The sequence below is a fragment of the Mauremys mutica genome, chromosome 6 (genome assembly GCF_020497125.1).
Source record: "Mauremys mutica isolate MM-2020 ecotype Southern chromosome 6, ASM2049712v1, whole genome shotgun sequence".
In the NCBI taxonomy this organism is placed as follows: Eukaryota; Metazoa; Chordata; order Testudines; family Geoemydidae; genus Mauremys; species Mauremys mutica.
This window is the reverse complement of record NC_059077.1, coordinates 80,908,332-80,931,021: the sequence shown is the minus strand read 5'-3', so window position 1 is coordinate 80,931,021 and position 22,690 is coordinate 80,908,332. Positions and strand designations below refer to the sequence as shown.

Genomic DNA, 22,690 nt, shown 5'->3' with positions numbered 1-22,690 from the left:
ACACATGCAATGTGGTTATACTGGGCCAGATCAGACCTTCAACCCCACAGAATGAATGGAATCTACACTAGATCTGGCTGGAATGGGTGGAGGTAGGAGCAGTGCCAACCTACTCTCCTTCAAACCTCTGAAATTCATTCCCTGGTAGCATCATGCAGTTGATTCTCCATGGACAGGATAGGCTGTGTCAGTTTTGAAAAAAGGGAAGCATTGGGGAGATATCAGCACTGTGTTATACCATCTTCTGGCAAACCTGTAGCGTTTCCACTGGAAATGTCAGCAGGATTTAACACTGACATTTTCAGCATTAGCTTCCACTCTATGCCTTAAAGTGGAGTGAGAATAGGGTATGGTAGTCTGCCAATCGAAGTAGGCTCCTCAATGGGGTATGTTGCCAGGGGACAAGGGCATGGATCCTTGAGTAGTACTGAGGAAAGTAAGGGACACTGCATGAAAGCCCCAAGGTCCATATCCCTAAAGATCTTGGTTCATCCATATAAGTGGAGGACTGTGCCTCTTTTAATCTTTAGTATCAGATATTTAAATAACCTGCACAGAATTGCTCTTGTGATTGTGATGTTATCTGAATGTAGCAAAAGTAATCAAAAATCTAATTTCCAAAGGGAAAAAAAAAGGGCATCTGGGTGCAGATTTGCCACCTAAACTAGTTAGTTAGTTAGTTTTATTTGGATAGTTTATATTGTAAATAATCAGCAGGATTTCATACTGACCTTTCTTTAAACATATATAAATGAGACTTCACTAATCAAATAAATATTAAGACCATCTGATAAAAGAATCATAAATATGAAGAAACATGCTGAAACTTCTACTGCATTTTGTGAATCTAGAAAAGATCAAAAGTTCTCAGTGGGGGCCTGATCCTGCATTAATGAAGTCGATGCTTTTGACCTAAATGGCTGCTAGCAAAGGTCCCTAGTGAGTAATAATATCTGATTGATGGAATAAAAACAACATTACCATTATGGACTATCATCGGAATTTCTGTCCATACTCAGTGGCCATTTTTCCATTGACTTCAATAATCTGTATATCAGGTCCATAGACACTAGATCAGAACCAATAAGCTCAATGGGAATTTGGACTGAGCAAGAAATACAGGGTTTACTTAACTGTAGACAGTCTTACCATTCAAGCAAAACTGAATGCTACAGATTGACCACAAAAGGGTTGTAGAATATTAGAAAAATTAATCTCTGAGATCAAAGTAGTTCTTTTTTAATTCTGCCTTATCCCCTACCCAAGTTTTTTAATTCAGAAAACAAAACAAAACAGAGTTGCCACCTTTCTGATGTTTTTCGTAAAGCTCCAGCACCTGGAGTCATGTGATTACATTTTTCTTTAAATAAAAGCTGAGATTCTCACGTAAGTTTCTAGTTCTCATGGTTTTGAGAAAAACTTGAAAACATGAACCCTAAAGACCAGGGTTTCTCAAACAGGGGTCACCGCTTGTGCAGGGAAAGCCCCTGGCGGGCTGGGCTGGTGTGTTTATCTGCCCCGTCCTATGGGAGCCGCGATCGGCCGGACCTGCGGACGGGGCAGGTAAACACACCAGCCTGGCCCACTAGGGGCTTTCCCTGCACAAGCGGCGACCCCTGTTTGAGAAACCCCGCTAAAGACTCAAAAAGACAAAGACAAAAAGAACTCAAAATATATTTTAATTTCATGATTTTAAAGCCAATCTCATTATTTTTATTTTTTTATTTTAATTTTATTTTTTTTGAGTTCTGGCTCATGATTTTTCAAAGCTTAGGGGGAGGCAATAGTGGAATTTAAATGTAACAAATTCACCTTCATCCCTGTTATTATCATAAGGATAAATTTAAAACTTGGCCTGTAAACATGCACACAACCCTCACATTTTGATTTGCAAATTGGATATTTGGGAATTGTATGCCTAATTACTTGAATTACATGTACAAATACCTATTGAATACACAAATACCCAAATTTGGCATGTGATAATTTAGAGGCTGCCACTGAAAACTGGATCTATAGTTAACATGCTTAGTTCCAGGTATTCTGAATTTAGTACAGGTGCATCGTGATGGACGTAAGGAGCAATGAAAAGCTGACCAAAAAAACCCACCCCACACAATACTGTTATAAAGAAGGAAAACAAATTTAGCATCAGCCAAATGCAGCAGGCTGCAACAAACGAAACCAAACCAAAAAGTCGTGTTTCAATTTTACTACTCTACACATAAAACTAAGGGCTAGATTGTGACTTTGATTATATGCCCCTGCAAGGCTGTAAGGGAGAGTAAGAATACCCCTTCCCTCGCTGCCTAAGCTTCCTAAGAGTAGGTGGGCAAAGACTCACCAGAACAACTAAATGGGTACAGAAGTTGTTATCTGCTGCTGGTGTAGGCCAGTAGCAAATTATTGTCCACTATAGCATAGGGGAAGAAGAGGGGGAACTGTTCCTTAGAAGTGTAGACCTTAAGTACAACGCCTCCCATGGAAATGAAATGAGTGATTCAGTTTACACATCAATCCCTTTTCAGAGCTGTACTTAAAGGTCTGATTTAGTCCCAAAAGATGGAAACAATTTCCTAAATTCAACAACTGCCTGCAGAATGCTGTTAAAATCTCATATAACCTGCTTGTGGTCTGACATGGATCCTCCAATAAGATCTAAATGGATGATGACGCATAAGCATTACCTCTCCTCTAAACACATACACATAGTTTTAAGTTTACATATGAGAGTAGTCATGTTGATTTCACTTCGACCACTCCTGTAAGTAGAGTTAAGCATGTGTGTAATAGTGTGCATAGGATTGGGACCTAAATTTGGTTACATTCTCAAATTGCTACACAAAAAAGTATCCACCTGTTTCCATATCAGTTTTAAAAATTTTCTCCCACTCAAGACTGCAGTGTGAGTGTGGTGACCAAATTTATTAGATATAATTGCCAATTAGGCATTGCACTTATGTATTTTTGCAATATGATTTAAATGTTTTATCATTCAAATTTTGTTTGTGGTTTCATGTTCTGATCCCTTATATCTGGAACTCTTGTCCCTTGATCTGAAAGACTGATCATATATTTGCTTGGTTTTTTTTAAAGACCAGGTTTACATAGTGCTTTTTCTATGGTTTATCCACATTAACTGGTTTGATTTTATGCCTAGTAAAGCACTTTTGGGTGCACTGCATGAAATGTTTTGAATATAAGAATGGATTATATTGCAATATTATAGCATTTTTTGTTTTGTTTTTACTTTAAAACTGCTGAAGGCCACTATTTTAATCTCATCGGTACTTATTACAAGACTAAACCACAGGTTATCTAAAGGCTAACATCTATTTACTTCCTATCAAGATTGTTGACTGTGTTGTCAGTTAAATCTACAAATAAATAAAACATCTATGCCATTATCACAGTTAAGATAATCAGTAGACTTCTATAATTTGAAACAAATGAGTTTCATTGAAACACTTAACTGCTGTTAGTTGTTAGATTATGCAGTTTTACACTGTTTTATTACATGGATTTATTTTTCTAACAACATGAACATTTATAATCACTCTATATTAAACGTAGGCTCTATAACAGAAACCATTGAGATCTTCAAGGACATCCATTACTACAAGCCATTTTCTCTTTCATTTTTTTCATTAATTCACAAGTTGTCAAATTGTTCACCAGTGGTGTAAGTAGAATACCAGAACCCTTCAGTATTTTGTCTCCATACATGTCTGATGTCAAGAAAATGAACTAAAAAGTCAAATATATTTTGAACTATTATTTGTTACACAACCTTTTCACTGTGTTTGTGATGAAATTTTACTATAAAATATCCATAATCCACATGAAATTCACAGGAAAAACAGATTATAGATAGCACCTGTAGTTTTAGGTCCAAAAAAATTCCACCGCAACAAAAGATCCTGTGCAATATAAATCCTACCCATTTTTAAATATTGCATTTACGTTGTCCATCTCAAAATGGACAATGTGCACAAGCTTAAAAAACTGGGATAGCAATAAAGCCTGGCAAAAAAAAAATGACCACTGTCATCACTGAGGAAAATATCTGCCCATTTCTCTTTTGCAAATATATGTTGTTTATAATTGTGGACTAAAAAAAAAGCAAATTGAGGAAAGGGCATATATTTTATATTGCATATAATACACACATACAGTTCCAGTCAACATAGAAATATTGCTCATTGTTCTTGGAGATGTTCCAACATGGTTTACATCAAACTGTCCACTGGTGACATTTTGCCCTCCTCCTTGAATAATTTCCACATTTCTGATGTGAGTTAATGAAAAATACTAACCCTATGCCAATACACACATACAATGATAAAAGCTTTACTGGTTAACAGCAAATCTAATTTTTGTTTCATTTAACTAATGGCATATGGAATGCTCAGCAAGGCATATGGTACTAATTAAACACTGTACAAGTCCCCCAGATATTCAATATAGCCATGAGGTACCCAAAGACTGTTTCCTTTCAATGTACATTATCTATGTATTGATTTGATGTTTTGAATGCACAAAAGCCCTGGGAACTAACAGTGTTTAATGATGTGGGAACTGCACTTCTGTTCTTATCTATGTGAATGCCGCAGTTGCTGAGGAAAAAAATTCAGAGAGACTTAATGAACAGGCAAATTATTAACTAACTATGATGGGTTTTAATTTCATTCACACATTATCCTTTGTTTTTTATACTATTTTTAAACTTTCTTTTGACATTTACAATACATTTTTATCTATGAGTGAGTATTCCAGACAGCAAAAAGTTTAAGATCTCATCATCCTATTTTTAATAGAAATGCTAAACATCATAACGTTATACATTTTGATTACATATAAAACACAACTGATATATAGGCTGCTTAATGCTAAAGCTATCTTTTGAAAATATCCCAACATACTGGTTAAAGCATGTGACCCTAGCTGCATAGAGAGAAATCTTTGCATTGTTCCAACATTAAATATTGGTTAGTTTTTGAGAATTCACTTTTATTTAAAAAAATAATTTCTTTCATCTCTTTTCAATCAAACTCAAACTTTTCAGTTTCTTCTAGCATGCTTGTGGTCAATCAATCTACATATTAGCTCAAGAAAATAAGTTGTATTTGTTCTGCTTCATAATTATTACTTTTGATTGTACTTGTAATAGTGAATTCCAAAAGCCAGTAACTGCATGTTTCTGATGATATCTTAAGCAGAAAACAAATGGATTAAGTTTCATGAGCTAAGATGAGGACAGTATATGACCTTTTGTTAACCAGAATATTGTCATACAAGAGAACAACAGAGACCCGCTACTTTAACATCCAACATCCAGGTGTCAATTTTACCAAGAGACTTCTTGCAGAGTACCAGAAAAGCACTGTGCATTCAGAAAGGTGATACTAATTCATTTTCCGTTATGTTGCATGGTAAGTTTGAGACTGACAAAGAATTACAGTACTTTTTAAAAAGGGTTTTGAACTGTACCTCTTGTTAAACCTATCATCAATCAAAAAGCTACTTCTCAAAACTCCAATTGTTAAAAAAGTGCTCTGTTTTATTTAACATTGCTTACCTCACATTATTCTAAATTCAATGTAGCTTTAACTCATTTAAAACATTGTGGATTAAACTTTATGCTGTAATTTTTTTACATGCTGAATAAACTGAGATAAAAATAGATCTACATTCTGCTTAATACTGTTGCATAGTAATTTAACTCTTAAGCATCAGAGCTGTTACATATGTAAGAATTTGTGATTTAAGAGGGAATTTTGAACAGTATAATTATTTTTATACCTACTATATGCTATGTTTGAAAACATCAACTGGAATCTTCCATGACAGAGATGCTGCATGCACCCCCTTCTTACCAAAGGTACCATCCTTTTTACTCTACATTTTAAATGCTTTCAAAAATACAACAGTATCAGCCTAGACATTTATGGTTCACTGCTCTGGACACAAAGCATAAACTGAAAAGAGAAATAACGTTTAGGGTAGCCAAATCCTTGTTATGTAAAACGAGTCTGCATTTTGCCTGCACTACTGAGATAAATATTCTTATTTATGGAATGAGACAAAAACGGTAATCTGTGGTTTTCTCACCATGAGATTGTAAATACAACTTCACTCAAAAATGCACACTTTTCTTTGAAGTAATTTGTAGTTTGAAATATAGTGCATGATAAACAGGTCTCACGCAAAGGTGTTTCTCCTTCCTCCTGTATTACAGATTGCACCAGACATATTGAAAATGTGTATCAGAGACATACACAATATACCAGATAAAACCAAAAACCTGAATTAAGAAAAACACTGAATGTAAGAAAATCAGCTTTTTATCTTGAGAAAAAAATTTCTACATAGCTGTAAAACGTGCTAACAGATAGAGCCAATGTGCCTGTTTCCTCTTCTCTAATATAACAAATTAACACTGCTTTCTAATCCTGCCTTTCTACATTTACATTCCATGCATTCCACAGAAAAAAGAACATACAAATAGAGATCCTTTCAGCTTCACTAGTCTGTCATCAAAACCTGCCGAGAAATTTTCATTGATTAAAAGAAGAGAATGGAAGGAAAGCAGACCAACCTTCACAATGTACGTCACACCAGGTCCCAGGATCTTCTCATTCGAGTGCAGCCACCCTCGGGAGGGTTTATTGACAAAGCTGCTACTTTGATTCCAGTCTTCACCTCCCAGGTGCATTTCCTCTGACCGTGTTTTTTTTCCTGTACTCATCTTGCTCATGTCCTGCTGAGAACACGGAGTGGCAGAGACAAGGTTACATGTGTTTTCTGAAGCCCCTGCTGCTGAGCTAGAAGCACTCGAGCTTCCCTGCAATTTGGAGACAGCAAGCTCCTTCACTGCAGAGGAGAGATTTTTGATACCCAAAAGGCTGCCTGTGTTGGAGAGTTTCAAGTGGGACACCTTATGGATGAGGGTACAAAAGGTGGTGGGTCCATCTTCGTGGTCTTTGCGGAGAACTTCAGGCGAGACCAGGTATGAAGGTGCTGTTGAGGTCGTAGCAACTGCTGAGACTTTGCTGTTCATGGACAAATTGTGAATAAGATCATCAACTGATGTCACTGAATCATTCCTGAAGCGGTTATACTTGGTACGCTGAAGCATGCCCTTCTATCTGGTTTCCTGCATATGTTCTGGCAAATCTGATGCCAATGCAGGAGATGCCTGTGCTAACATAGCAGGCGATTCATAATAATGAGGACAGAGAGTAAATTTTGGCTTAAAAAGAATAAAGAGTATAAGGAAGTGCAAAAAAAATTTTAAATAAATTTATGGTTCCACGTTAAGGTTGGGTGAAGTAACAGTTTTCTATGACTGAGATCCCAGTCCTGCTTAGAGCTGCCAAGTCGCTCACAGCAAAAGCATGACTCACACAAATGAGAAGGACCCTTTTCAACAAAAGGCTCAGTGAACACTGCAAATCACTTCCTGTAGCAAAAAAAAAAAAAAAAAAAATCCACCCACTTACAGCACACTAGCACCAATCAATTCTCAAATTTCCTTTTCCTGTCTTCTCAAACAGATATTTCCTTCCAATCTTTATTTTTTCCTCTTTTCGTTACCAAACACAAATACCTCTAAATATCGGTATTAACTTAAAAAAAATACTCCACTCTATTCTTCTGTTAAAACGTTCTTCCATATCACATATTCGTCAATCTGTTAAAAAAAAAAAGGTCACAGTTAGGTATCAGATATTATAACAATGCTTCAACATATACAAACAAAATGGAATTCAGATATCTTGAAGGCTTTCAGAAACTCCTGACATACAACAGCATTAAAAAAATTGGGTGGACATACTACACTAAAGAATATACTCATTTTCTTTCACAAAAGCAGCCTAACAGCCTTAACAAATACCTTTGTGCCAATGCCGTTTCTCACAAAAACTGTTACATCACAGTTTTTATACAGAAACAAATCCTTCTGCCCTATATTATTCAAGAGCAAGCTTTTTCTGTTTTTAATGCAGTGTTACATGAAGTACCTGTGTCTGAAGAAAAAAAAAATTCTGATGTACGGCAGCAGGCTTACGAAATATGCCTTCATTCAATACTGATCTTCACTTTAAAGCAAAAACTGTAAAATGGATCTTCAGTACAGGCTTAGCTCTGAAAAATTAAGAAATACCAGAGGAATATTCAAAAGTCCTTATAGCAGCATACTGATGCCCTGCAGTAAAGAATATAAAATGCACTAGCTCTTGTGAAGCATAAATGCCAGTCAAAAACACCTAGGAGGAATAAGAAAATAGGTATAAATACTGAAATTTGCATCTCTTTTCCCTTTTATTGTAAAAATCCAAAATGTACAGTATAATGAAAATACAATGCAGATTATAAACCATATGGCTCTTTTTTGTCAGTTGTCTGCTTTGCAAATTATGGATTTTGGACATTATACTGCACTGTAAGAAAGCAAATTCAGACAAAAGAAGTTTAACGGTTCAAGTGCTCTTAAAAGAATCAGTATAGCTACAGCATATTTTTGAAGGAATTATCTTGAGGGATTCCCTTCCTTCCCCCAGGAATAAGGCTGCAGTACATGAAGTACAAATACACTAAAACAGCTTTAAATACAGGTATTTAATTAGCATAATTTATGACACATTAAGTTAAGTCAGCACCTCTTATCCCAGCAGTGATGAATAATGGAAATGTCCTATTCAGTGTAAAAACAGATTTCTAGTGATCTGCGGAATAGCCTTTCATCACCACACTGCAAACCTGCTACAGTATCCACACAGCATTCATTTTTCTCTCCATCCTGCTAGCATAGCAACAGCAAATATACACATCATAGATTATTTCTACTGTTCTCTAATGCACAGAAAACCCTGTCATTTCCAAATGGCTCTCTTCATTAGAAGCAGATAAAAAAAAACCCTGCAAAATGTGAATGAAATTCTGTGTATGTGAATGAAAGGACTGGCTAGCATACCAACATTTCTGTGAATGAAGCAAGGCCTTGCAGCCTCTGCCAGGCAATCCCTTGGGTGCTAACCATCCCAGCCAATAAGAAACAGCTTGGATGACTCATTCAACAAAGGCTTGCTAAATAGTGGAAGATTCCATTTCAAACACAGGCGGGATCTTTCATACAACAACCTGAGAAAAAAAGCCTGCTTACAATGATCTAAAGATGACTAACACAATTGTTTTGCAGTAAAGATATTTCACAACTAAATGTAAAGGATTTTTATTAGGAAGGGGGTGTTAGCAAAACTGTTTTCTTGAACATGTATTTCATCCCAAGACATTCATTCAGCTGTTTCTTTTACATCAAGAACAGCAACATGAATGTGCACATTTTGTTTGATTTTTTGATTGCTACAAATGTACATTGTCAGATTCCAATTTTACAGGTTTGCCTTCAGAGATCCTCTGGTTCGTATTAGCCTTTTGAAAAAAGATGGAGCTAAATATTTAACCCTTTGGCAAACTGGGTATTTTAAAATAGTGTCATCTGTAGTCCAGTGAGAGAGAGGCAGAGGAAAGGGTAGAGAGTGAGAGCTTATGGACTTTTAATGCACTGACTGCAGATCCTTTTCTGAAACTGACCTAGAGGGTTTGGAAATGCTACCAAAGCAACTAATGAAAACCTAGCTCTTTTGAAAATCTGGTCCTGAGTGCTGCACTGAGAGCTGCTGAGTGCTGAATACTTAATAGTCTGGCCCTTATTTCAGTGTTGAATGGGAGCTGAGCCCTTTTGAAAATCTGGCCTCAATTGTAAGTAGTGAGCACTTGAAAATCTGGCCCCACATAGCTCCTGGGACTGATAATTGTATAAATCTTTCAACCACACAATTGGTTCAAATCCAGTTCAGGTGAATAGTCATCAAAAGTCACTCCTGAAGGATGGTCTGATTCTCATTTACACTAAGGTGCCTGTATACTGCCCTGGCCATGCTATAAAGAGGCCTTCAAGTGAGCATAAATTACAATTAAAATTAAGGTAAGACCACTTTACAAAGCAGTGTAATGGAATCTTATTGTAAATGAGACTAAAGCCTTAATAATTGTTTAATGGTTTAACTGATTTAAACTATTCTCTCTCCAGGAAGCAGTAATCTGTTACCCTCATCTTCATAACCTGCCACATTTTATGGAGTGCCAGGTGTGATAATTTACATATGCCCACAAACATCAGTTTTGTGTGGCTTTAGTGCCAGTGAAAGGTGTTGGATTGAGAGTACATTTCCCTTACAGGGCTCCTTGACAGTGGGTGGCAGGACCTTATTCCTTGCACCCCTCAAAAGGAGGAGGCAAGGACTTGGCGGGAACCAGAAGCAGCCTGGGGGAAGCTCGGGGTAACCTAAGGAGAGTGAGGGGGTGCAGATGTTGGGCAGAAGGGAACCTGGGGGTGGGGAAGTGGCTGCTAAGGGATGGCATTAGGCCCTTTAGCTCAGGTCCTCTCTATTAGTTACTATCCCTCTTCTGTCTCCCCTGCTATTCCCATTTACCTCTGCTCCACACAATGGCTTCTGCTCCTCACTTAGCTCCCACCAGTGGCAGTAGCTCCTGCCCCACCTTCCTTCCTCTTAATAACCCTTGTCCCTCCTTTCCCCCGAGTAACTCATCACCTCCCATGCTGGGGCACTGGCAAGGCTCCACCTGGTTGAGAACCGGCAGAAAAAGTGAGGAACAGACAAGAAAGATACATCTGGCTGCCTGCTCTTCGGGCACCACAGTGTCCCCTTGCTTCAACCAGGATAAATTACAGTCCTGGCTCTTCTGCATACTCACAGCACAACTGAATGGTGATGTTCAATGTATAAGTGAGTGTCACACAAGATGCATGACACTTGGTATGTCTGCATACTCTGACATGTTAACTGGTTTCTTATTCACCTTTGAATCCATTTCTAAATTGCCCTCCTAGTTTCCAGAACTCTCCAGGGATGTGCTCCAACTCACTTTTGTGACAGTGAGCTACTCTCTGATGTGAATCATACCTGATATCAGTGGCGACACATGGAGGAGCATGGGCCCTAAATTTGCTGCTTGGCTTGTACTGAGCATGCTCAGTAACACTGCTGAAGCCAGCTGCCCTCCCTCTGCTCCCCTGCTCCTGCCCATCGGCAGGCACAGATCATCTCTGTCCGATAAACAAACAGCAATGAATAATTTAATTTGTGTGTGTATAAAAATCAGGATAATAGAATATCAGGGTTGGAAGGGACCTCAGGAGGTCATCTAGAATGCCTGATATTTCTGACTGAATAAACATGGGGACCACTTGGGGTGAGAACATAATTAATATTCAAAAAACACTCTTCACAAAGAGTGAATGTTTGTGCAAAAACCACACAGAAGGAGAGGGTCTTCTGGACAGATGACAATATATAGAATCAAAAGAACTCTGAAAGTAAATATTGATATGCTCATTTGACCCCAAAAAACAAACTGGGAGACTAACTTTCTCCACTAAAATTACACTTATTCCCCCTTTAATTCTTCCATCTTCTTAGGCAAAGTATTCTACTTCTCCTTTATGGAATCACGCACCTACAACCCCAGACAACTCTTCACATGTTTGACTCTCCCTTCATGCCCTACTCACATATTATTCCAGCCTCCCCTTCTGCAAAGGGTCTTGCTGATTTCTTAAAGAAAAAATTAATATGATCCAGCATGACCTCTCCCTCCACTTTTCCCCTTCTATCCTTTCCCCCAGTACATGCCCTTCCTTCTCTCCTTTTACTGACTAAGAATTCCGATCCACTATTTTCCTCCACCCCCTCTTTCTGCCCAGGTGGCCCCATCCCCTCTCATCTTCTAACCGCCCTTACCCCTGCTATCACCCAATCTTTTACTTGTCTCCTCAATCTCTCGAGATGTTGGGAACTGTACCTTAAAGTGGTTTAGCTTACCAGGCAGGAAGTCTCTGGGAGTGCACTACAGAAGCCCACATTCTGCAATGCAGAGGCAGTTGGGAAACTGCATCACAGAATAAAGAGGTTCTCTTTCAAGCACCTTAGTCCCAATGTGATTACTAAACACCACATGCTATTGGGAGTAAACAGAAATTAAAGAAAAAAAACTTGAGTGGAAAAAAAACATATGGGAGATTTTTTTTTAATCTGAGGGTAAAAAGAAAAGTGAAACTATAGAAGAGTTTCTTACTGATTTATGGATTAATAACCAATCTTGAATTTTTTGTGGGGGGAAGGGGCTACCTGAGTGCATGATAAGTAGTCTGGCAGAATTCCAATTTCATTTGGAATTGGGGTCAGATAATTATTTAATGACAGTAGACATTAGGATTCAAAAAAGTTAAAGCTGTGTAACAGTTAAAAACAAATTATCAACATCATATGTCAAAATATTCAAAGAAAATAGCCTTAAATCAAATTCTAATAACTCCTCAAGCAGACTTTTTTCTTACTTTGCTTATCTGTAAAATTCAATTATTACCTACAAAAATATTTTTTTCATCAGTTTGTGTGTGGATGGTGAAATCAACATTTACCAATAAAAATCTAACCCTTGCAAGCCTAATGATAAGAGACTGGATTTTGATTGGAATCCTCAAAACCTCAGAGAGGTCTACGGGGAGACCCAGAATTAAACCTTGACAAGGCAATTAGAATTTGCCAACCAATGGAATTCACTCAGTCCAGAATGAAACTTATGGAGAGTGGACAGTGCTCTGACCAAAAACCCAGTGGCATGCCAGGACAATTTTAGTAAGGCATGCAACAATTCGCTTGCATGTCTTAGGTGATCCAAAATGGTGTCCTCCAAGCAGCCTGACACCATTTTTTTTGTACAGAATGGCCCCATGCATGGGAGTCTGACAGAATCATCCCCTGGGCCAGATCCAGCCAATGGGCCAATGCATAAGCCACTTATTATCATTGCCAAAAGGGACCTAACAAACACCTCTCTGAGAATATAGATATTCTTTCAGTCACAAATTTATGATTTGCAAATTGAATGCAAACCTGGTGGAGATTTGGTGGCTGCAGACACACACTGTAAAACATTTGACAAAAGAGCAGTGGAGGAATGTTCAGAGTTAGACAGTGAACATATGAATTTGATTTAACAGAACTGTCCACTCAAACAAAATGTTGACTGTGATTGCAACAGTTCAGGATGAGACCATTCAGAAAAGGAGTAAGGCCATTAGCACAGAGTAGGTGGAACAGCATGTTCTCAGTCCTTTCACCAACTCAAGGGGGAGCTCTCAACCTTAGATGGGATTTTGTTTAGACACCAGATGGTGAGCCCTAAAAGTTAAGACGAAACATGTTAAAGAGGATAAATAGATGCCACTGAAGATAGAAAATCTACAAGAAGGACTAGTGATGTTTTATACTGGCCTCAAATGAACAGCACCCTTGAGGAAATTATTAAGGCTTATTACATATACCAAAAATACGGGCCAAGTCAATCAAAAGAGCCCATGTTAATGGTATAGGAAAAATTGGCCCTGTGGAGCAAATTGGGTGTAGATTTGTTTATGTTGTTTGGAAAAAAATATGTACTCATTCTAGACTAATATTCTTACTTTCCTGGGATAGTCTTTCTAGAAGATACTATGGCTAAATAGGTGAGCAAGCATATCACCTGTTTTTGCAAGACATATTCCTGACATAGTAATGTGTGACAATGGGATGCAGTTTAGTGGGCATGATTTTAAGCAGTTTACAGTTAAGTTTGTGTTTAGACATGTAACCATAAGACCCCATTATCCCCAGTTCAATGGATTGGTGAAAAGTGATATTAAAATAACTAAGTGCTACTAAAAATGGCTGCAGAGTCAAACTCTGATCTATGCTGTACTTAGCATTGTACAGGATAGCGCCAATGAAATGTGGTTGGTCACCTCCAGACATTTTGTTTAACAGAAAACTGAGAATGAGAATAACTGTAAAGATAGAAACTGACATCAGAAGAACTGGGGATGTGCAGAAGTATAAGAGACAGATACAGCTAAACAAAAAAACCGAACATGATTTAGAATTCCAGGAGCTAGCACTTCTTGATCAGAATGCAGTGTGCATCTCAGATGGAAATCAGTGGTCACAAACAGCAGTGGTTTCATATGAGGTTGACCCAGTGTCTTACAATATTGTCATCCAGACGGGCATGTACTGAGGAAGAATAGGCAATGCCTTCTCCAGCTTCCTGAAGGAAGAGAAATAAGGGGCACTGAGTTTGCCCCTTTGCCTGAGAAGGTCTCAATTAGGCAACAACCACAACAGTTCAAAACAACCAAGCCTCAGGACATGACAGCACCAGAACAAATGGAAGCACCTGACAACAGTAATACCAATATTTCAAGGGAAACCTGAAAGTCCAAGCAACAGTGCAAGGCACTTCAGAAGTTAATAAAACATTGGTAGTAAGTTTAGTTAGTAGGTTGGTTATAGACGTTTTTGGAATTGTTAAATAAATGTCTGTTGAGTGTTTTTGTTAGAGTTTTGGCTGCAAAAGGCAGATGTGGTATTGGGAACTATATTTGGAAGTATAGCTTCCCAGAAGCCCATTTGCTGTTATGCAGAGGGAGTTGGAACTGCCTCACTGAATAACAAGGGTCTCTTTCAAAGACTTTGGGCCCATCTCTTATCTGCAAGTATGGCTTTAACTGATTACCGAACACCACATCTCTCACTTCAGGTTTCTTCCCCTCCCCAGTACCAGCATAATCCCTATCTTAAAAAACCCACTCTTGACTCTTCCTCCTCCTAAAATTTTCCACCTGATCTCTCTTCTCCTTTTCATCTCTTAACTCAGTGAAAATTGTGTCTACATCTGCTGTCTGGAGTTCTTTTCTTGTAGTTCATTTTTAAACATCCCCACACTACTCTTGCAAAATGTCTCATGGGACTTTTAATGACCACAAATGATTGATCAATGCCTCAGTTTCACTTCTCAAATAAAAGACAGCACTTCCAATGCTACCGAGCCCTCTGGCATCCTATAGGGACATTGGTTCACAATAAGAGGGAAAAATGCCACCTATTGAATCCATTTTCTACCCTATCTAGATTTTATCAGCTCTCTCTTATCCAAATACAAACCAGGTTCAGTCCTACTTAATTTATGAGATCACAACTTAAGGTAGCACGGCTATAGCCAAGAAAAAGACTGTTATGATCTCATCTTCTTGGGAAATGAAGTAGCGTTTTTAATAAAGTAAAAACCCCACAACAACGTCAATGTAGCTATTCTAAGAAATAGCTCTGATATAGCATATTCTCTCTCTCACACACACACACGGCCCTATGAAATTTCAAAGGAGAATCCGATAGTTGATGTAGATATTCAGAGAAATCACAATCCCCAGCAGTGTTGGAAGCAATAACTGGTGACTGTACTCCATTTCAATTCATTTTGCAGGAAACAAACATGGAGTGGGTTCATATCATTTAGATTTTCCATACTGAGCATTGGTGGTTGCAGAGCTAATACAGTATCAAGTTTATATTGCCCTATGCCAAAAGAGAATGAGCGCAAAAAAACCTTTTGCATTTTCTATTTCACAAATTCAAACTCAATTGCTTCAATGAAAAATTCCTGCAAACTCACCCCACCCCTCCCAGAGTTTCATTGTGTTTCCATGACAACCTTGTTGCTAAGGTTGGACCCTGTGAATACATCAGAGTACTGTGTAGAGCTTTGTAAGTTGATCCTGTGGAAGGCCAGGTTGGTGGAAATATTGTTATTTAATGGTCAGCTTCTGATCTCAATTGCACCAGTGTAATTTGAAATACCTTCACAGACTTCAGTGGAGTTACTCAAATTTTAAACCAGTCTAACTGAGATCAGAAGTTGGCCCTAAATTAGTATCGCTCTCCTTCCTATACAGAGTGTGTGTCCTAAAAATATTATTTTACATGATAATGCTCTTGTTGCAAGATATTGAAATACTTTTACTCTTAAGACAAGTAATTCTGTGAGATGACTTATGAAAATTGGTAAGCAAATTAAAGCTGTAACTCATTGTTCTCCACTAAGGGATCCTCTCTTATTGTCCTATTGTTAAAAGCCATTATTATGTAAAAAGGTAAGAGTAGAGATGGGCCAGAACTCGCTCTAAATCTGCATTTTGTGGCACAGGCCCATCTCTGATAAAGAATTAATTTATTTTCTTAACTCTTACATGCTCCATTGAGGGGAGAAAAAAAGAATCAACAATATAGGGAGACTGTATTTTCAAAAATCAAACCACAAGATGCAATCACATTTTCCTCAGTCTTCTTCCATCCCTCAAAACTCCTTAATGGACTCTCTCCCTACTTCCTCAGTCCAATCCCATTAGGGGATATTTCCCCCCCACCTTCCCCATAGGTCCTACTTCTGCTCCATTACTGGTCTTAAATCCCCCTTTTTTTTTCTTTTTTTTTTTTAATTCTTGAGTTCTGACCTTTATACTGTGTCTTCCTGTTTTTATGAGTTTTCAAATTATCTTCTTTTCTTTTCCAAGGGCAGGCCCAGTCAAGACTCCATAGACTTCAGGAAGTCTGCTGCTCCAGGCTCCAAGTTGATATCTAAGACTAGACAGGAGCGCTGTTGGTTGCAACACAGATTTTCCAGTCTCTCCTCCCACATTGCCTCCCATTATGCTCATAAGCTTAAGGTCACAGTCTGTGCTGCACCCTACAACCCCATAATGACCCCATATTTTGTGTCCTGCTCTTACATAGCCTCTCACCCTGCTGGAAATTGTAGCTCCATGTGGGCAGATATGTATTCATGTGCTAAATATCAGCCGCTGTCACAAGCATCAAAGAGACAGGACATGTACTGCTCACACTGCCAGATTTGCATTGAAATTTAGAAGCCAAAAAGATGCAAGATGGCAACTGAGACAAAACATTATATTTTTGTAAAATTCTGCCTCACAGCTAAGACATGTCCCTGAAACCAGACCACTCCTGGAAACCCAGGGCAGAGGCTTACTCTGCTCCAATATGACCACTTTGGTGTAAAACAATTTGAGAAATCCTAGATTTAGAAAAACTAGCTTAGTGAGAAAAGCAACTATTAGGTGATTATATTTGCAGTCTGGTTATTGTTGATTAAGTGGAGTGACAAAAGTAACACTCTGGTAGTCAAGTCCACATAATTCAATTCCTTTTTATTTATTAAATATGTTAAATAATTCAGTAATTCCCTTTTCTGCTTCATTGCTCTATTCCTGTTTACTTTCTTTATCCATTGTGTTTATAGCCTGTTTTTGTTTGAAACGTCGTTTGACATATTTACAAACTAGTCTAGGTCTATTTGGTATAGTTTTTAAAACTGGGGGTGAAATCCTGGCTCCACTGAAGTCAATGGGAGTTTTGCCATTTAGTTTAATGGGGCCAGGATTTCACCCTGGGTCTTTTTCCCCAACCAATATTAGTGCTGTAATAATGTAACAACTACAGAAATTTTAAACGTTTCTGAATTTGCATTCGGAGACAAGTTTTGGGAGCTTTCACAGGTACTCTCGGAACCTTCCCCAGACCTGAAGAAGAGCTCGGTGTAAGCTCAAACGCTCATCTCTTTCACCAACAGAAGTTGGTCCAATAAAAGACATTACTTCACTCACATGTCTCTCTAATATCCTAGGAACATCACAGCTACAACAACACTTTTATGGAATTCTGAAAATACTCCACAATATGAAAATATTAACAGGGCACATTTACAATGTGGTAGAGATACTCTGCCTGGTGTATGCCTAGCCAGTGCGAAACTATGGGGGTTGGCTGAGGGATCATGAGAGAGACTGGGGCTGACACTCCTTTAAGTTAGAAGGACAGATAGTGAGCAGGAGGAATCTGCTGTGCTACAAGGGAATGTTTGTGCCAAGGAAGGAAGAGGTGCTCAAAGCTCCTAAGTGGATCTGTGAGCAAGGAACAGGTAGGGATCATAGAAGAAGTGAGAGCATTAGTGAACCGGGATGGAGAAGGAGAGGCTTAGAGTGCAGAAATAAACCACCATGCAGAGCTAAGACTCCCAGGAGGGACGTACCATTCTAGTGCAGTGTGAGCAGTGTAGGAGCTTCATGTGATTGCAGTGATTTCTTCTCCTTCCCAGAACCTAAGCTGCATTAGAACAGAGATCCCACCCCACTCCCCCCAGGGTAAGAGCTATGTAGAAGGGGGAAGCAATTGTCCTGTGGAGCTCTTAAACTGTGCAGGAGCAAAAATAGCATTAACTCTTACAGTGTTCCTTCTGGTGCTACTACCGAGTGGCCAATGGCATCACAGCTCTTGGACAGGAGGAGGTAATCCAGCAGAGTAACAAGTGCTTTCTCTGTCTGATGCCCTCTCCAAAAGCCTGACTGAGAAAGATCCAGGATATTGGTAGCTGGTTATTTTTCTCCCAAATCCTTTGTTTCAATAAAAGTAAAAGGTATAAAGGGACTAGCATTTATGTGCTACATTTGATTATTCCTATGTGCTTGCCTAAGGTATAAAATTATGCTCCAAGGCCCAGTTCATTGAGAAATAATCTATGACTGGTGATAGATGCATTTTGATGGTATCAGAGCAATAATGACATTTAACATATTAATTAACAAAATGTCAGTATGGAGATACAAGAGCCTGTCTCCTGCTTGACTATATAATCAACAAAGAATCCTGTGGCACCTTATAGACTAACAGACGTTTTGCAGCATGAGCTTTCGTGGGTGAATACCCACTTCTTCGGATGCAAGAAGATTCACCCACGAAAGCTCATGCTGCAAAACGTCTGTTAGTCTATAAGGTGCCACAGGATTCTTTGCTGCTTCTACAGAACCAGACTAACACGGCTACCCCTCTGATACTATATAATCAACATGATTGCTCACATTTTAATACCTGTAAATAGGCTGAGTCCCTATCTATCCTCAGAAGACCACCTGGACCCTGATTTAGCATCTCCCCTCGTAACCACCATTATTCAAAAGGTTTAGCTTTATTGATAACTATATGCTTAGTCTGATTTTTAATGTTCTAATGTGTGCGATTTTGCACACGTGCATCATTCTCCTTTCATCAGAAAGTTCTGATAATGCATCCTCCCCTTTGGATTTATGAAATTATGTCTTTTCATTCCTGCTCTAAGTTCCTCTTAGACTCAGATAAAAGAGCCTCAGTTACTCATTTCAGCCTGAATCCTTTATGGAAGGCAGCTTTATTTTTACTTTAAACAGCAGGGAAAACAACAATGCTAAAATGAGTATTAATCATGGTTGCTGTCAGATATAAAATGGTTGGGTGCACAAGACTGTGTAGTGCATGCACAGAGACAGGACACTCAAATAACCTTGTGAATGTACATTGTGCATCATCACAATCATCTAATGGAAAGGAAACACATTAAAAGGGGTTAGTGCTGTGATGTGTGGGTGGACTGGCAACATTTACAATCACCGTTCCTTCTACCTTTGCCAATAAAATTTTAGTTTCTGTTTTAACATTTTCTGACCAAAAATGTCTTTGTTTCAAAAGAAACGCAAAGAGTTTGGTACTCCAAGAATTATTTTACTATGATGGCAATGGTATTTGCAAAAAAAAAGGTGGAGATTGTATTTAACTGTTTCCATCCTACAGAAGTCACAAAAATAGAAAACAGTGCTTTCATCTTCCCTTTCATGGATAAAAGATGACATTCCATATTCCAATAAACTTATAAAAACATAGAAGACTTACTTGCTCCCTCTGCTGTGTAAAAGGAGGAAGAAAGCATAGGAAGACTGGGTGTGTCTACACTGCAGCTGGGAGGTGCGATTCCCAGCACAGGTAGACAGACTTGTGCTAATTCAACTCAAACTAGAGTGCTAAAAGTCTCGCTAGGTCTACACTGGGGGGGGAGGGGTGTTGATCTAAGATACGCAACTTCAGCTATGCAAATAGCGTAGCTGACGTCAGCGTAACTTAGGTCGATTTACCTGGCCATGAGGACGGCGGCAGTGGAATTCCGGAGTCGATGGCAGAGCTATCGGGGATCAATTTTATTGCATTTACACTAGACATGATAAATCGATCCCTGATAGATAGATCATTACCCACCGATCTGGTGGGTAGTGTAGACATACCCTCAGTATGGATGTTGCAACACTGGTGGTGGATGGGGCTAGCTGCCTAAGCTTGGATACTGGCAGCTAGCTACATCATGCAAGCTATAGAGTAGGTTAACTCCCTTTAGCCTGCTAGGAGCAAAGACTAGCTAAAATGTCATCCTGAACATACCTTAAGAGAGAAATGGTCTGTTGGTTAAAGGTGTATTAGTATTATCAATTATTTGTATTACTGTAGTGCCTAGAAGCCCATGTCATGGACCAAGACCTCATTGTGCTATACTCTGTACAAACAAAACAAAAAGACAGCTCTGAGGAGCTTACAATCCAAGTATAAAGAGACAGCTGGATACAGACAGGTTGTTTCCTTGTATTCCCCCATCAATGAGACAATACTGATCAATATGATAGGCAGTAGTCTTAGCACAGCAATAGCCTAACTGTGGTCATGTATTTTGTAGATATCATGGCAAAAAAGCATTTCTGTAACAATGCTGCCCTTGGTGGGACACTTCTGAGAGTATCAATTCAGGACAAATTGCTTAGAGCAGGGCAGTTACAGTGCAAGGCTGGGGTTTCTGCACTTCTAAGGCAAACCAAACCAGCCAGCCAGAGAGGACTCTGGTTTTACCCCACTGGCTAACCATAAGTCACACAAGCAATTCCCTTAGACACTCCAGTTTCCCAGTATCACCACCAGTGCCACTCATTATGGGGACAAATGGTTATGAAAACCAGTGCCCCAGTAAAAGAAAAAAAGAGGTTCTCCTGATCCCAGAGGACCAAGCCCCAGACCTAAGTCAATATATAAATCAGATCTTACCCACAAATCTCGCTGTTGTCAATCCTTTAGAATCTAAAATCTAAAGTGTTCAGAGCTTCAGTTTGTAGCAAAGTCCCTCCAGAGGTCAGAAGCAGGACTGAAGACAAAACAGAGAGGTTTCTAAGGCTTTTATATTCTCTGCCCTGTGGAAGATCACAGCAGCAGGATGGAATTTGGAGTCACATGGGCAAGTCACCAGTCCATGCATGACTCAGTTCTTTACAGGCTGACACCATTGTTTACATGTTAGTTTGAACATTCCTAGGAAAGCTTAGATGTGGATTGGAGTCTCCCAAAGTTCATTGTCAGTTAAGTGTTTCTTGATTGGCACTTACTGAGAATAGTCCTTTCTCAAGAAGCTGACCAAATGCTTCACTGAGGCTACTTAGAATCAAAACACAGTGAGATACAAGTACATAGCCAAATTCATAACTTCAAATACAAAATGATACACACATATCGATAGCATAATCAGTCATAACCTTTTTATAGACACCTCACACGACAACCTTTGTACAATATTTGCTGCAAATATATAACAGTGGTTGCAGTTTATGTCAATAACGTCACATAGGTATCATGCAAAAGAGCATTTAGAGGAAGGATTTGAAGATAGATAATGAGTTAATTTTGCAAATGTTCCCTGGAAGCTCCTTCCAAATGTGAGGGGTAACATTGGAGGAAGCACAAAGGTGCTTGTTTGAAAATTTAACAAGTGGGTGATGGAGGCTGGTATTGTGGGCCAGTCAGAGGCAGGGGAGCAAATAGGTAGAGTGGGGTCAGGTTTTGAAGGGCCTCAGAACTGAAGATAAGTCACTTATGTTTGGTGTGACAGAGGAAGAGGAGCCCATGGAGGGACTCAAACTGAGTGGATGACAGGTTGAGCTGTGTGAATGGATAGGAAAGGCCATGTCTTAGAGATGTTATGCAGAAAGAATCTAAAATATTTAGATGCACCTGGATGCAAGCACCTAGAGAGGTCCGAGTCAAAGATGACACCAAGGTTACAGGCCTGAATCACAGGCAGAATGGTGGTGTTGTCCACGGTGACCGAGAAAGGAGGGAAGAACTTAGGGAGAAAGAGTTCTGTTTTATCCGTTTGTTACCTGAATAAGCACTTTAGTTTATGAGCACCCTCAACTCCTACTGTCTTAAATTCAAAACTAGCCAATGTACTAAGGAAAGGCATGCCCTCTTTGCATACCTCCATAGACTCCTCCAAACAAACAAACTGCTTGTTTCACTTTCAAGGACCTCTACAGTCTATCCCCACCCAACTTATCCTCTCTCATTCACCTCAAGCTGTTGACTCCCCCTCCAATCAGCCCATAATGCCAGCCTCCATGAATCACTTGTTAAGTTTTCAAATGAGCTCCTGCATGCTTTCTCCCATGCTGCCCCTCACACTTAGGAGGAGCTCCCAATAAATGTCTGCAAAGCTACATCAGTATGCCGCTTCTAAATCCTCCTCAAACTCTTCTTTGCCATGTTGCTTACAAAAACTTGACAATGATTAGGCTGCTGGTGTATTGTGACCACTGCCTATCACCAATATTGTCGCATTGTTTCTGTTGTCTCTTGTCTTGGACTGTAAGCTCCTTGGGGCAGGGACCATCTTCTGTTCCCTATTTGTATAGTGCCTAGCACAATAGGCTAGTCCTGGTCCATGACTAGGGTTCCTAGGCACCATGGTAATACAAATAATAAATATTAAATGTTGTTTACCAAAAGTAGTCCAGCCCTACTGTCGTGTCAGTAGTTTTACTAAAGTAATGACCCAATAACAGAATATTGTTTAAACAGTTGCTCGGTTCCTTAAT

The 22,690-nt window shown here is 39.0% G+C and overlaps 1 protein-coding gene across 1 annotated transcript in view; it reads right to left on the bottom strand.

The window, feature by feature from the left end:
• Window positions 1-22,690, bottom strand: part of SHC3 (SHC adaptor protein 3) — a 119,208-nt gene that overhangs the window by 67,802 nt on the left and 28,716 nt on the right. Inside the window, exons 2-4 of the mRNA XM_045021593.1 lie at window positions 8,025-8,148; window positions 7,648-7,693; window positions 6,599-7,052 (exon numbers count right to left, since the gene is read on the bottom strand). Coding sequence (XP_044877528.1) covers window positions 6,599-7,052; window positions 7,648-7,676 — 483 coding nt within the window. The 5' untranslated portion in view covers window positions 7,677-7,693; window positions 8,025-8,148. The remainder of the gene's footprint in view (window positions 1-6,598; window positions 7,053-7,647; window positions 7,694-8,024; window positions 8,149-22,690) is intronic.